Below are 16,259 nucleotides of genomic sequence, written 5' to 3' on the forward strand. Positions count from 1 at the left end.
TGCCTTGCTCTTTGTCTATTTCGTCTTTGATTCTGGCTTTGATTGACTACTATACCTCTGACATACCTGGGACATTTGTCCCTGCGTTAACATTACCATTAAATAGAATATCAGTAATTAACTGTGATCAAAGATATGTTATGTTGTGTTATGTCAATAAGCATTTGTACTGCATTAATTATCGCTGTAGTGGTTCCACAGTACCACAGCTTGTCCAGATAGTAGTGGCTTAACATGTCCCTGGCCAGTGTTACCAAGCTGCGACCTTTGGGTGCAAAGAAGAGGGGAAAATAGGTGAGAAGATGGGTACAGTAGGAGTAATATAGAAACAAACAGACAGACAATTGGAAAGGTACAAGGAGTTTGATGGGGAGAGTGTCTGATTGTGGTAGTAAGGTTGCATGTGGAATTCTTAGGAATTGATCAAGTGGAGTGCTGATCATGACAAGGGTGAACAAATCCTGCTCATAATATTGAGCATGTTCTAGTCCACTGTTTCATGATAGTTTGCACATGTTTGTGTGTATGATGTGTGCTGAAGCATGCCCTTGAAGTGTAGATGCTTCTTCACCAGATAAAGATTTAAAGGCTGCCGCCTCCACCACCAAGGAGATAATGATATCATAACAGATCTTTTTTTATATATAAAGGAGGTATCTTGCCTTTTATTGCTTCCCAGAGTGCATTTGGGATAGTATTGTTTGTTTCTGGTTGCCGCATCAAAACGCACCATTAGCACCCATGAAAAAGCAAGCTGACTTGGTACCATTGACAGTAAGAGCATGTGAATAGGATATCACGTATGCACACTGCTGATAGATATCTGTGTGTTTTATTTTGCATGGAAACAAGCTGTGATTAATCTCAGAAGCCCATGCAGTAACTACCGCTTTCAATGACATCACGGTCAGTTGGCTTTCGCACTCTCACCGGCGGCCCCAACAATGAACTTCTGGCCAGGGGCTCCAGCCTCAAATCTGCCAGGTAACTTAGAATGCAATTAGAATGCAGAAACCTACAGGCTGTGGTAGAGAATTCAGAACACCCACAAACGTACCATAATACAATAGCTTCACGTCTAGTTAAAATAGTACAGGTGTTCATGTGTAAATCTAGATAGGACACCAATGACAACGTGCACTGTCAAAGTGGAAGGCCTGATGAAAAGTTTGGGGCATTATGTTTGCCACCCCAGAACTACATGCTGCCAATAATGTGCATGGCCCTAATGACAACTAGACCTCAAATTGTTGGTTTGATGTGGAATGCAGTGCGCATATCATATGTTTAACTGTGTTTTAGGAACTGCGAAATGTCCACAGTGAGCAGCTCATGGGAATTCGTCGGGAAGAGGAAATGGAAATGTCTGATGATGACAACAGTGACATTCCCAACAAAAAAGTGAGAGTCGATGAATCAGGTAAAGAATGAATACTTTAAGAGTAAGTCAAATGAGATTAAATGCAATTGGGTTTGGTGGCAGAAATGGCTACACATATGTTAGGTTAAGTGTCAACTACAAGAGAAGGGAACCCGGGACTGAGAGTGGCTTTTGAAAAGGTATAACTGTTGATCAATTAACATACACAATTAGTGATGCACTGCTTTTATAATCACCCTGCCATACGTTCCAGACATATTGATAGAGAAATAAGCAGAAGCATGTGTTCTAAGGGCTGTCTCCAGAAAGTAAAATGGGTCTCTGTGCTGTTGATAGCCAATTTTAAAATATTTCAATGTACCAGAATCTAGCCTCTAGCTGTGAATAGGGGAACCTCCAGGGCAGATATGGTTTTGCAGGGAAGATTAATAAATTAGAGTGTTTCTTTATTAGGCATTCCTTTGGAAAAGATTTAATTATGAGGATATCTACCTTTTTCAACCATGTTAAAAAGAACAGGTCACCACGCCCCTTTATTATTTCAGCATGATCTCCAATTTGGCCTTTAACCACATTCCCAACGCACCCCTGGATTTTTGGCGCCCATCCACTCCCACTGAAATTAAGTCACTCCTGGTACAAAACCTCCTCATGAAGACCTTACCGCCCTATTCCGAGGTTCCCTACCGGGACCCGCTGAAAATTTCTGGTCCGACCAGACGTCCTTAGTGGATCCCGTTAGGGAACCAGGGAGCAAATAACGGGCCCGTTATTAGCGTCTTCCCCATTGCCATTGAGCCCTATGGGGGCTTGAATGGGAATGGGGAATGGTATTCGGCATGGGGACTTACCGGGTCCACATAGGTCGGAATGTCCCGGTAAGTCCCCATTCCGGCTACCCGACGTTCAAAACCACAGCAAACACATCTTGGTGGAGTCCATGTCATGGAAGAGATTGCTTCAGAAAGCATCTCGCATACCCTTTGGAGTTTGAGTTGTGAATACCATCACCACAGAGTTCACGTTGAATCAACAGGTTTTCAGACAATCTCCCAGGATACATGTGTCCCTTCCTCAATGTACGCAGAGTGGACAAGCAGACAACATAGTTAAGGCATGCCACAGTATGTCCTACCCAGTTAACTCGCAAAGTTTAAGCCACCATTTTGCTCCTTTTCTCTTTTATATGCTCAGTGGTGTATCTTCAGCTTTGGAAGTCTCTGCACTTTCTTAACTGGTTCTGCTTTCTCGTGTTCTGGTTTCCTTGTGCAGTCTACTCTGATTGCAAAGGGAGGAGGGGTGCTCTTTTAAACATAGCCCCATAACACAGAAAGTATCACATGGCACCAGAAAAAGATCGAAGCAACAGGTCCACAAAAGTAGCATATCTGTCAGGGATAACCCTGTGTTTTTATTAATTGTACTGCTTTAAATAAAAGTCAGATTTTCTTCAGATTCCAATTTTGTATTCTTTTTGAGTTTTCCGAACTTTTGTGGCGCTTGCCGAAACCATTTTTATAGACGAGAGAGACGGAATGGGGGATTCTGACCTGAGAATATCTGGTTGGCATAGCAAACGGGCAATGCCATCACACGAAACCAAATCACTAACACCTCTTTTCCCAAGCTCGCGCCCCTTATCACACCCACCTATGAAACATTGTACTCCCCTTGCACCTTGGTGCCATTAAATGCAAAATGCAAAGAACAGCAGCAAAGGCCAAAACCAATTAATGTTAGTCAATGTTTTTAAATCCCCTTTCAACGTATTACCAATATTACACTGTGCTAATATGTTTACATGCTATCTGGAGTGTTTCATTGCTGTTTATTATTCATGACGCCGCAGGACTGGAAAATGACGGCCATGCTATTGACATTACTCGAGTCCACCTTGTGTCTCCTAATGAGAAATTAACGGCTCCATCTTGATTTTGCCTTGCTTTTTCTTAATGTTGTTTGACTGTTGGAGGATTGTTTGCTGTTGTTGACTAACAGCATGAGCAGCGCGTTGACTTTCCTGGGGTATTTCTACCCAGAGTTGGTATCTGCCTCTCTGGTGAATACTGTATGAGTCCTATACTTGAACTCCTCCAGTTTTTCTGCTGTTTCGTAAGGGGGATTTCAGTAAAAGAGCCTGCCCCTCTCTAAGATACCATATCTGCAGGTTTGGCCTGGTGGTTGCGGGAGCTTTGATGGCAACATGCATGTCCAACACAATTTCTCACAGCTACAACGGCAATTGTACTTCTAGCACAACGGATGCACTGTGTGATACAAGGACTCCCTTTCAACATCTATTGCCTTAATGGCTTTGGTACACAGAAGGCTGAACCTTCTTTCTATGTTGTCCTAAAGACTATACAATTAAACCATGCATTTGAACCTAAGGGTTGTTGTCACAGCCAATGTTGAAGCGACTGTTTTTAAGGCTCTGGTAGTTTACTGCTCCTATTATGGCTTTGGATGTATCAGGGATGGAGTGGTAGAGGCAGTGCTGACCAAGACATGGGTGCCATCCGCTGAATGTCATCACAGTGATGGTGGCATCACGTATGTCGCTGTGTCATTTCTGCAGTTAATTGGCAAGAGCATTGATGTCACATTTCTTGGTAACACTAAGTAAAATGAAAGCTATATCATACGTGTGCACTTTGTGCACTTTTTGTGGAAATTAATTTGATCCGATTTTCTTTAATGGGCCCCCCACACCTTCCTCTTGCACACGCCCCCACCCCATCACATCCCCACTCCCCTAGCCCAGCAGAAGGACATATATACACATATATATATATATACACACACACACATTTACATGTCGATTTCAAACAAAGTGCGCAAAGTGCACACCTTTAAAAAAGTCTATTAAACGGCGTATTACAATGATATATCCATGTGCATTAATGCATGTTTTTTAGATGTACCATTTTGCAATGAATGTTAATTCAAGGTCTCAAACAACAACACGTGCAATTATACTGAGTATGTCTCTCCTGGATTCATGGCATGCTCACAAATGCAAAACCGTATTGCGCGCTGACAAAGGGCTCGCCAGGGAAGCCGCAAAAACACGGTGATTTGATGAGATTAATAAAAATGAATAATGGGCTCACAGAGTATGTGAGAGTGAATGCGTATGCCACTTCAATTACTTGCATATTGCATCAGCATGAAAGGAGAATGGCAGCACGGAACTCCTGGAGAGGAGATGTATGAAAATATGCATCTATGCTAATCTGTATATCTGTATATTCACCATGTATGCCTGTAACAAGTAAGACTTCTTAGCGCCACGATGCCCCCGGGCAGATGTGCGCTCTACAAATCCAAATAAATAAATAAATAAATGTGTGCACTCCAGACAATCACATGGCATTTGTGGGGTGGGATGAACACCTATATTAGAAATCCACACAATAATCACAGATCAGAGGAGGCCATGCTACAGTGAAAGAAGCCACCATGAGCGAAGCACCCAATGCTGAAATGGGTTACCAGTCAAATGGTCGAAAACATTTGGTCGACAATTTGGTCGACACCATTTGGTCGAATGCCAAATGGTCGAATTTTTTTTTTTTTTTTTTTACCCATTTTTTGGTTTTTTTGGGGGGGGTCCCCCCCCAACCCCCTTTTTTTTCTTTTTTATTTTTTTTCCCCACACGAAAACCCACAAAACACACATATATATATATAAAAAAAAAAAATTCGACCATTTGGCATTCGACCAAATGGTGTCGACCAAATTGCCGTCGACCAGTTTGTTGTCGACCAGTTGACTGGACACCGCTGGAATGCAGCCAGTAGGCATCTGTGACACGACAGCAGGTTATGGAAAGCATTGGGGTGGAGTGTAAGTATGCAAGTATCACAACAATGCGGCCCCTCGGCATGAATGAGAACGCGTACTGGCTGGTTTGAGAATGCATGCAGACCCCCCTAATGGTGGGGCAGGCTATACTAGACATTTCATTTTGCTAAGTGTGTGCAAGTCTTACCTTAAGGGAGAATGTAATATGTGGTGGTCGACCATTAAGATCTGCTATGTGGGTTATGTATTGCCTGCTGACCTAAAAAGAATCAGTTTGCAGTAATTTTCTGAGTTTCCCACGATTTTCCTTGATTGGTAGAGGTAATGGTTGATTGTTTGATAACGTAGGTCCAGTGGCTTTTATGGATCTCCAGATGTGTTCATAGTTGCGTGTAGTTACTTTGCATAGCTTGTTGTTCACAGTTTTTAGGTTTCTGTGGGGTTGAGTGGTTGAATGTTTCAGTGAATGACTATCGGACCTTCATTCCAGGTGCCGTGGGGGATGATGCATAGAGTGATTCTCTTGCTAACTAGTAGTCAATGGAGGGTTTCACAGCTGTGTACGTGGGCTCTGCCTTTTGGCATTTTGACCCAGTATTAGTATGTGTATGTTCACCTTGTCTATGATTAGTTTCACTTGGTGCGTAGGGTTCTAAGGGAGTCCCATACACAGACCTGGGAGATGCCATTGATCTGGATGGTGAGTGATACATCACATCCAAAGATGACCTCTAAAATCGTGGCTTCTTTTATCATGGCAGGTGGATTACCCAGGAGGTATGACCATTAGGATGGGACATGGGATGAAGTGGCTGATCCTATGAATGTTATTTCTGTTTTGGCTGCATTTATGCAGATGTAATTCTCAATAATCCAGTTTTGTATCTGAACTATGACATGTGTTATGTTCTAGCTGTCCATCATGTTATTTGCCAATATGAACACCATTTGAGAGTCATTGATACATATATGCAATGATGATGAGAAGGAGTTTTGAGATCGGTGTTGAGCAACTAGGCTGATAAGACTGAACTTCGGGGCATGTCGAGGGCCTGATACACCAACCCAGTCACAATTACAGAGCACAAGCACAGTCGCTCGCAAGGAGTACAGTCTGGAGCAAGGAGCTAATACAGGATAAAAGCAACACCTAGCTTAGCGTTTGTGGGGGAGTTCAGAGTTTGGGGGATACATGGGGAAAATAGGGGATGGCCAGAAGAGAAGGAAAATATGTGTAAAGAGGTGGTTGTGGTTAAATAAAAAGGGGAAGAACTGTGGATAAAGAAGGCTGGAAAGAGAGAGGAAGAAGAGAGGGTATTAAGAGTACGGCTGGGGTTAACACTGACTAGGAGGTTGGAAGGACGTTTCAGGAGGAGGCTGGTAGGAGTTGTGATGAAGGATGTTGACAGAACAACAAAGAGGAGGCTAGTGTGAGTTTTGGGAAGAAGGTAGATAGAACAACAAAGAGACAGTTGGAAGAAGTTGTGTAGAGGGAGGTAGAGGGAATGCCAGAAATTAGATTGGAAGGAATTGCAAGTACAAAGATGGAGAAAACATCAAAGATGTATTTGGAGTAAGTATAATGAGGAGGGTGGAAAAGTGTGCCCAGCAGGAGGATGGAGGAATCCATGAGGAGAGATACCAAGTGTATATTAAGGAGGAGAGTGAGAGGTCATCTATGGAGAATTTGAAGGTTGTATCCTGGAGACACAGGGTGAGAGAGAGGAATGTGGAAAGGTGGAGAGAGGCAAAGTAGTTCCCTTAGTTCCTAATGCTAACTGTCAAGAAGGAAGACAAGGTCAGGTTTGGAGGACAGAGCTAGGACTCTGGTACAGGGAAGTCGCAAGTGAGGAAAGACAAAGATGGCCAGGTAACTAGTCTTTGGTTTTTGCCAGCCCTTATTAAGCTTCAGATTTGACCATTGCTTGGCCCAGAGACCCATCACCATAGGGCTGTAAAAGCACTACATATTTTCTTAGAAAATATATTTCACAATGTATAGAATACGAAGAGGATTGAGAAGCATACTCAAGAATATATTATATCCATGTGATATGTGTCAATTAAGGAGTTGATGTAAAACATGAGGAATCACTTTCAAACAATTGTTGCTTTTTGACAAGCAATAGAAGCATGGCCACTGATCAGTATAATTTGTACTGCATGCTAGAATTGACAGAATTAACACTTTTCACCTTAGCAATGTTATATTGGAGGCAAGCAGAGATCAATGAGGAATGTTATCCTTTCGTGGTCAACGTCTAAGTGTATAGGGGAAGAAATAGAGGACATACATACTATGGAGCAAAAATGTTCAGGGACAGGGCCATCCTCTTGTGGCCTAGTACTAGTTCTTGAAATGGCATAATATGCTCCAGCTTGCATCTGGATTGAGAGAATGGGATACTGATGGGGTTGGACATCATTGTGCACCACAGTCAACAATTACTCTCTGGTTTGAACTGTGTCCAGCAGTGCTGGGATTTATATTGGTTCAGTGGAGTATTATTGCTCAATGGTTTTCAGGGTGCTGCTTTGTTTTCTATAGGTATGCATGGAAGCATTTGCCGATTCAGACTTTTATGATATATGCTTAGAGTGTAGTACATACCATATGTTGCTATGGGGAGGGGAATTATTTCCTTTGTAATTGACAGAATACATGTTGTTTTGTCCAAAACCATTCCAAGGATTTTGAGTACAAACATCAAAAACCATAACAATCATATGATGAACCAAACTAAAAGAGGAATTTTTAAGAGAAAATATGTTATTAGTCTCATATCACAAGCGTTGAAATAATTTACCCACCACCCATTTAAATGTCAGTGGGCCTCATTCTGACCTGGGCGCAAAGGGATGCCGGGCACCGTTAAGAACATCAGTGCCGGTAATCCCTTTGCGCCTTATTCCGAGGTCCCTTAGCAGGAGCCGCAAAGGGACCAGGGAGCAAATAAAAGGTACTGCAAATTGCAGTACCGTTATTAGCTCCCTCCCCATTCCCTTTGAGCACTATAGGGCTCAAATGGGAATGGGGATTGCCTTTTTCAATGGGGACTTACCTGTCCCTCCAGGGTCGGAATGGACCGGTACGTGCCCATTGAACCAGGTCGGACCCAGTTTTGGAGACAGCCATGGCGCAAATAGCTCCATGGCTACCTCCAAACTCGGAATGAGTCCCAGTGTCTCTTTCGGTTTAATTTACAACACATTTTCAAAATAAATAACGACTTTAATGAACAATGAACTCCACTTAATATTAAAGAAATCATTAAAAGTAATATTGGAATTATAGATTTTCATAAAAACTGCCCTATTGTGGATTTGTTTCTCTTTTATTTAATTGTGTGCTTATTTTCAATAGGTGAAAGCAACAAAGGCTGTCAAAAATGTCAAAAAGCTGAGCATGAATAATGTATACACACACACATACTTGTTTATTTGCACTGTACACAATGAAATGCGTACAGATGGATATGTTAAGTTATATCATTTCTACTGGTATGTGGTGCATAGCCTCAATATATCAGAAACCTCCTCTATATTGTTTTCAAATAACTATTGTCTAGTTCTTGTTTGGTAGGTTATTCGTGCTATCGATGCCAATTGGAATATTTTCTCCATCTATTCTTCCATGTTTAGGCTCTGTTTTGACTTTCAAGTACACAGCTAAATTATTTTTTCAAACAATACTGACTTTCATTATACAACAGCCATTTCACAAGTCTTTTTGCAGGTGTACGTGAGGGTTACACCTAGAAAAGTAGTAACAGAAGCAACCATAAATTATACCTTTTCACAAAAGTCATTTTTCATGAATCAGCTAAAAGCATACCCCTGTGCAACAGGTGTCCATTCGGTGTGAATTTGTAGTTTATTGTATTCGTCATTTATATAGCACCCTTTCCCCATTTGTAGGGCCTCGATGCGCTTTGTGGTTGGAACGACCTCGGGGACCGAAGACCATGTATGAGAGATTCTGAGTGTTATCTGTATGATGCGTGTGTGCATTTTGCCAGGTTAGGACTTAGGTGAGCTTGCAAGGCGCCAATAAGCAGCCCAGAGGTCAGGCACGTGGGTGGGTGCTGTTGGTGGTTTAGGATAGAGTGCTAGTGCCAGAGACTCGATGTGTGCACAGCTAGATCAAAATCTTTCGTAGGTTGTCACTGTATACTAATGGCAGAGGTGTTGAGGCACGTCAGGGGTTTCATTTTGGACTGCTATGCAAGCTAAAGTGCCTGCATGAATGGGTGGTTGTGCATGAAGCCTGTGCCCACTGACATGGTGCAATGTATACATACCTTGAACTCGTATGGAGTTCATCTTCGATGTCGCTTTCCTAAGGTCCCGCGCAATTGGCTGGTCTCGCTGGCTGAGGACTATCTAAATTGAGAGCCTGAGCAGTGTGAGGGGGCACGGGGAGTGATGTACAATCATCTGGGGTGAGAGGGGGCGAGGTTATCACAGTGTGCCGCTGCAAATGCTGCCAGCATCTGTGGAGGTTTGGAGGGATAGGTATGTGGTCGGGTTTGGGCCAGTGCTTATGTGCAGGCATTTCAGCATAGCATTTGAGAAGATTTCAAGAGAAGGAACAAAAGAGCCACGTTTTGAGGGCCGTTCTGAATGCCAGGTGATTTTCAATGTTGCGGATGTGGAGGGGCAGAGAGATCCAGATGATCAGAGCGTGGACGGAGAAGGAGGATCCGCCTAGCCTGGTGCAGTTGTAATGGGGGACAATAAAGATTTTCCATAATAACTTACTAGAAAGTCTTAATTCTATTAAAGACTCGGAGGCGAGCATTATGCTTCTCTTTCTTTTATTCGACGATAAAGAAAAGAGCTCAGCAGCAACATATTTGTGCACCAAAAGTGAGTGTGCCATGAGTAATGTGCAGAAAACAGGTGCACCAGATATATATAATAAACATAGCAATATAACAGTAATATAACAGTAATATCTTAACATAAAAGGTAAGAGTCTCTGAAGAAAACTACATTTCCCAGGGAACTTGGCTCCAGTTCATTTTGAGGCCATCAACACGTGACCTAGTCCACCAATAGTAGTTCAGATCCCCTGCATAAACAGTCCTAAACATGATGACACTTCCTCTTTCTGGGCTGCGAACTTGGCTGTCCATAGTAGGAGATAATTGTAGCTAACCTGAAGAAGAAGAACTTGTGTCGGGCCGTGATCAGGCGGACTTGTCTGCAGGCCCTGTCAAGAAAAAGGAACATTTTAGTCTCTTGTATATGACAACCCTAGATCCCTTATCAGGGTGGGAGAAAATCTTGGAGTTATTCAGATAGGGTACATGTACATTTCAGAACATTAATCTTTTCATTACATCTTTAATTAACATCAGGTAACATGCTGTTATTTTCTCGCCGGGTGGGATAATGCTCGCCTCCGAGTCTTTAATAGAATTAAGACTTTCTAGTAAGTTATTATGGAAAATCTTTATTCTATGTCAAGACCGGAGGCTCCCATTATGCTTGTTTAAAGCTTACTTACCACAATAGATGCCGGCTGATCTACTAGCTTTACGTAGAATTGTTTGAAAACTGATTCACTAGCCGAGTCTGCCATCCTCATGATATCTTCTAGGCGAACTCCTACCTGAAAGGCTTTGGAGGGCATGGCTCCTCTAACTGAGTGGGCTCCGAAATGCTTGGTGTCTATCCCTGCTTGAGATAGCGTCCACCGGACCCAACGTGCTAAGGTCGGTGCTGATACTGCTTTGTGCGGTTTACGCAGAGCGATCAGTAGCTGCCAGTTAGGGGAGGTTCTGAGTGGAGCCGTCTTTTCTTCGTAGACTTTCAAGCATTTAACCAAGCAGAGCTTTGGTTAATATCTAAAGGCGGGATAGGAAACAACCCTGGAATTGCATTTTGTTCTTCTATGAATATGGAATACAATGCCATCAGGAGAAAAGGTTCTGCCTGCTAGATCTAGAGCTCTGATGTCTGAGACTCTCCTGCAGGAGACCAAGCAGAGTAGAGTAGTGAGTTTGCCAGGGCTGTACGCGATAGTTCTTCGTTACTAGGCCATGCCAGAAAAAGGTTCAGTACTTTATTAACATCCCAAAGCTTGTCATAGCGAGCTGGAGGTGGGACGGTAAGCCTTACAACCTTGAGCAACCTGCAGACGAGGTGGTGTTCTCCTGCTGGTACTCCTTGGATAGGGTCATGACCTGCGGAAATTGCTGAACGGTAGGCGTTCACAGACCTGTAGGCGAGCCCTTTTTCCGCTAGGGATGCTAGAAAATTCAAAATCTCTTCTATAGGTGCTGAAATTGGACGTAATCCTTTCTCACGACACCAGGAGCTCCAGATGCTCCAAGAGTTGGAATATCTCTTTTTTTTTTATAAATTTGTTTATTGGCATTTTCAATAATATCACTTACAAGATATGCAAATGCGTCTTGTGCTTGATCTTTTACAACGCTTTTCGGGTTTTAGCTTCAACAATATAACTAATAACAAATAACGAATAACAGTAACTGTCTCCTTGCCATGTCCATATGTTTCAGCTTCTCTTGTTCCGGGGAGGAGGGGATTTAGGGAAGCTGGGGAGCGCGCTCAGGAAGGACGCAGGGGGGATACCTTCCCAGGGCCTTCCTCGTTTCCAGTCATACGTCTGGGGTTGCCCTATCTTGTCTCGTAGATTAGTTTGTTTCGGGTCATTGGCTCATGGGGGCTTATCGTCCGAGGGGAGGAACATATGCCTGGTAAGTGCTTTCCATGCCTCAAGAGCTCTGCTGGACTCATCCGTAGATCTAGTGACACTTTCTTCCCAGGCCTTGGTTTCAGCCGATACCCATCGCTCCGCTTCACTATGCCATGCTTTGTATTGCGGTCCTGCGGGTCTTTTCCAGGACATGGCTATGGTTCTTTTGGCCAGGATGCACGCTATGTCCATGAGTCTGACTATGTGTTTCAGTCTGGCTAGTCTAGGGTAGGTTCCAAGTAGGCATTCCTCAGGTGCCCATTTGTAGTTGGTCATGCCTGCTTTCTCGCATGTCTGCTTTACCCTATCCCACAGTGTCTTGGACTTGGGGCATTCCCACATCATGTGGATTAGATCCGCTTCCTCCCTCGTGCACCAGATGCAGTGAGACTGTGATTGTTTGTTGAACTTGGCTATTCGTTTCGGGGTTAGGTAGGTTCTGTGGAGCACATTCATCTGTATTTGTCGAAACCTATGATTTCTGGATACTTCTTTGGGGAACGCAAGTGCCCTATTCCACTCCCCCTCTGTCATTTCTCTACCTACATCTGTTTCCCATTTGCCCTTCATTTCCGCGCTCCGGGGGTTTGGTATATCGCTCAGGTGTCTATATATTTGAGATATTGGTCTACTGCCTTCCCCCATGTTATATAGCAGCGTGAGTAGTGGGTCCGGGTCTGGTTCCGCAGGCCACGCTTCCCATTTACTCCGTGCTGTAGAGCGAACCTTCTGGTACCAAAGGAACTGGCCCGTGTGGATGCCCTCTCTGTCCTGTAGTACAGCAAATTCTTTAAAGGTGCCTCCTTCGTAAAGATCTCCCCAGGTGTAAACCCCTCTGTTTTCCCATAATCTGATTTGTTTTAGATCAGTGACCGTTGTGTACAGGTCTGCGAGCAAGGGTTTTTCTGGTGCATAAGCGTTCTGTGTGCGAGTGAGTGTCCTTGTTCTACGCCAGATCTCCCTCCCCAAGGTGACTATGAGGGGTGCCGCTCCTAGCAGTTTCGCAGGTACCCAGACCAGTTCCTTCAGGGTGAATGGGAGGCTCGTGGTCTGTAGCAGGGGTGTTTCGTCTGTGGGCTCATCGGATAACCATTTAATTACAAAGCTGAGCTGAGCTGCTAAGTAGTACTTTTCTAGATTTGGGAGTTGGATGCCGCCTTGCGTGTATGGCAGGGTCAGTGTCGACAGTGCTATCTTATGTCTGTTTTCCCCCCAAATAAACTCTCTTATTAGCATCTCGAGTAGCCGGAAGAAGGGTTTGTTGATATAGTAATGTACATTCTGGAACCCGTATAGGAATCGTGGTAAGACAATCATTTTAATTATGGATGCCCTTCCCATCATGGACAAGGGGAGTCTCGACCAAAAGTTCATGGATCTGCGCAGGGCCGGGAGCGCTGCTTTTGTGTTGTGTTCATGCATCAGTGCTGGGGTATGCATTATTTGGATTCCTAGGTATCGGAATGTGGTGGTCTGCCATCTTATCCCAGCCTCGGGGAGTGATTCTACGTCCTCCTTTTTTAGGGCCGCTAGTGGGAACAAGCAGGATTTTGCCCTGCTGAATTGGATCCCAGAGACTCTGGAATAGTTGTCCAGGACTTCTAATATAGTTGGGACGTTGATGTGTGGGTCCCTGACATATATATATGTACGTCGTCTGCATAGAGCGAGATGATGTGGTCCACCCCTCCTAGTCTTATGCCGGCATCAAAAAACTGTTTCCGGAAATAAATAGCTATGGGTTCCAGCCCCAATACGTACAGCATTGGGGACAGTGGGCAGCCTTGTCTAGTCCCTCTTTGTATGCTCCAGGCGTCCGACACATGTTTCCCCGACTTTACTCTTGCTCTTGGCCTGGTGTATAATATCTCGACCCATCTGATGAATCCGGATCCGAAGCCAAATTCCTTGAGCACCGCCACTAGCCACTCCCAGTAGATGGAGTCGAAAGCTTTTATGGCATCGAGGGATAGTAATGCACTGGGGCTCTCGTCTTCACTAGTTTGCGCTATAATGTGTTGCAGCCTGCGCAGGTTCATGGATGTGTTGCGCCCAGGTATGAAGCCGTTCTGATCAGGATGTATTATGTCGCCTATTATTTTGGACAGGCGGTTGGCCAGTATGGTGGTTAAAATTTTCACGTCATAATTTAGCATTGCCAGTGGACGGTATGAGTCGCACAGGTCTGCCGGTTTGTTTGGTTTCAGGATTGGGACCACCAGTGTTTCTCTCATGCTTTCCGGTAGTATCCCCCTCTCATATGCCTCCTGGTATACTTTATGTAGCAAAGGTATGAGGGAGGATTCGTAGGCTTTGTAAAATTCTGAAGGCAACCCATCTGTGCCAGGTACCTTGCACTTGGCCAGGGACCTAATTGCTTCGGCTATGTCCTCAGGTGTGATTTCTGCGTCTAGTGCCATAGCCTGTTCAATAGGCATTTTATGTAGCCCAATCTCGTCCAGCGTGTCCGCGATCAGTTCTTGGGGGACCTCTTCTGCGTGTGAGTATAGGCGTGCATAGTATTCTTTGAAGACTTCATTAATGCCTTGCTGTGTGTGGTGTATGTTCCCTGTCTCGTCTCGCAACGATGTGGTGGAGTGTCTAGGGTGTTCCCTGCGGCATAGCCAGGCCAGCAGCCTGCCCGGTCTGTCCGCTTCTGTGTGTGTTCTGTTCGTTTTGACCGTGTGGTCAAACTTTTCTAATCTGCGCCACGCTGTTTCGTTCTCCCCCCTTAGCCTTCGGAGTTCTGGTTCCCTATCCCGTGTGTCTATGGGGGCCGCTTCCAGTTTTCCGATCTCCCTTTCCAGCTGGTCTAAGTCCTTCCTAAGTGATTTCCGGATTCCGCCGGTCTTTGCTATGGTCTCTCCCCTTATCACCGATTTCAGGGCATCCCATACCATGCTACTGTGTTCCACGCTGCCCACGTTAATTTCTATGTAGCTATCTATGGATTCTTGCAGTTCTTCTCTGAATGCAGGGTCTTTAAGAGCCTCTGCCGGCATTTTCCACATGGGGATTGGGGGTCTGGGACCATTGTGGTTCCATGTTACTAGGAGAGGGGAGTGGTCAGAGATAGTCCTTCCTAGGTACTGCGCTCCTTCCACCTGGGGTAGATGTTCCCTGCCAATGAGGATGTGATCTAACCTCGTGTATAGGTTGTGTGGGGATGAATAGTAGGAATATCCTCTTACGGCTGGGTGCATTTCCCGCCATATGTCTGCCAGGTCCAGTCTGTCTATCATTGCAGTCAGGGCTGTTGTTGCTGCTGACGGACCTTTCGGGAGGGGAATGGATCTATCTAGGTTCGGGTCGCATATGCAATTGAGATCACCCCCCCAAATGAACAGACCGTCTCTGTGTTGTGCAATTTTGGGATATAGCGAGTTCAAGTGGGCCGGTATATTGCTATTAGGAAAATAGGAGTTTAGGATGCACACTTCTGTCTGCTCTATGTGTCCCCATAGCATTACGAATCTGCCTTCAGGGTCTATTTCTGACTTGGTCAAGCGGAAGGGGAGCTGTGGGTGTATCCAAGTGTATACTCCCCTAGCATATCTAGAGTAAGCAGTGCCGAATCCCTGCCCCAGTGTGTCTGAAGTTTGGTCATTAAGTCCTCGGAGCAGTGAGTCTCCTGTAAGAGTGCTATCATCACCCCCTTCCTGTGCAGATAGGTCTTAATTCTGTTTCTGCGGAGATATGTCCCCAGGCCTCTCACGTTCCATGTCAGTATTTTAATTGCCGTAGTGGTCATGGTGGTTTGAGGTGGGTATGGTAATTATTCTGCTTCTCTCCCTTAAATGCCCGTGGTTGTGGGCCTGGTGTCGAAGGACCCCTCCCTGCGTGGGTCAAGGCACCGGTTTCCCCATCCCCCCGGTCGGCCCCTCCTCTCCCTCTTTTCTTTCCCTTTGGAGACTTACCAACAGTAGTAACGTTCATTCTGGTGAATGAGAACAGTGAACAGTGTAACTTTGAACTGCCCCCAGCAGTTGCTTCCAACTTGCAGCGCTCAGGGGCTCCCGAGCCTTCTGGGCCTTTCCGGGCCTTCCAGTGCGGGTGTTGTGCCGGCGGTATGCCTGCACGTGTCCTAAGGGGGTGCGTCGACGTCCTGTCGTGTAGGTTGGTGTGTTCCTGCCCATTATCGCTTTTTTGATGCTGTAGTTTGCCATGCTATGTTCTGGTTTGCTCATCAACCTGTTGCGCCCGATTCTTCGGGCGTTCAATGTCCTGTAGTTCCTATTGCCATTCCTTCGTTACCATCTGCGAGGTTGTTGTGTTCGAGCCACATGTTTGCCGCCTCCGGGGTGTCCAGGAAGACCGCTTTACCTTTGTGTACCACTTTGAGG

At 44.9% G+C, this 16,259-nt stretch overlaps 1 protein-coding gene across 11 annotated transcripts in view; it reads left to right on the forward strand.

Annotated features, from left to right (window-relative positions):
* ENOX1 (ecto-NOX disulfide-thiol exchanger 1) overlaps positions 1-16,259 on the forward strand; it is a 1,853,609-nt gene that overhangs the window by 1,357,266 nt on the left and 480,084 nt on the right. For all 11 annotated transcript variants that reach the window (XM_069639318.1, XM_069639317.1, XM_069639316.1 and 8 more), the window contains one exon: positions 1,303-1,420. In XM_069639318.1, the coding sequence (XP_069495419.1) occupies positions 1,303-1,420 (118 nt within the window). The remainder of the gene's footprint in view (positions 1-1,302; positions 1,421-16,259) is intronic.

Source organism: Ambystoma mexicanum, chromosome 7q, assembly GCF_040938575.1.
Source record: "Ambystoma mexicanum isolate Mex_15411 chromosome 7q, UKY_AmexF1_1, whole genome shotgun sequence".
Classification (NCBI taxonomy): domain Eukaryota; kingdom Metazoa; phylum Chordata; class Amphibia; order Caudata; family Ambystomatidae; genus Ambystoma; species Ambystoma mexicanum.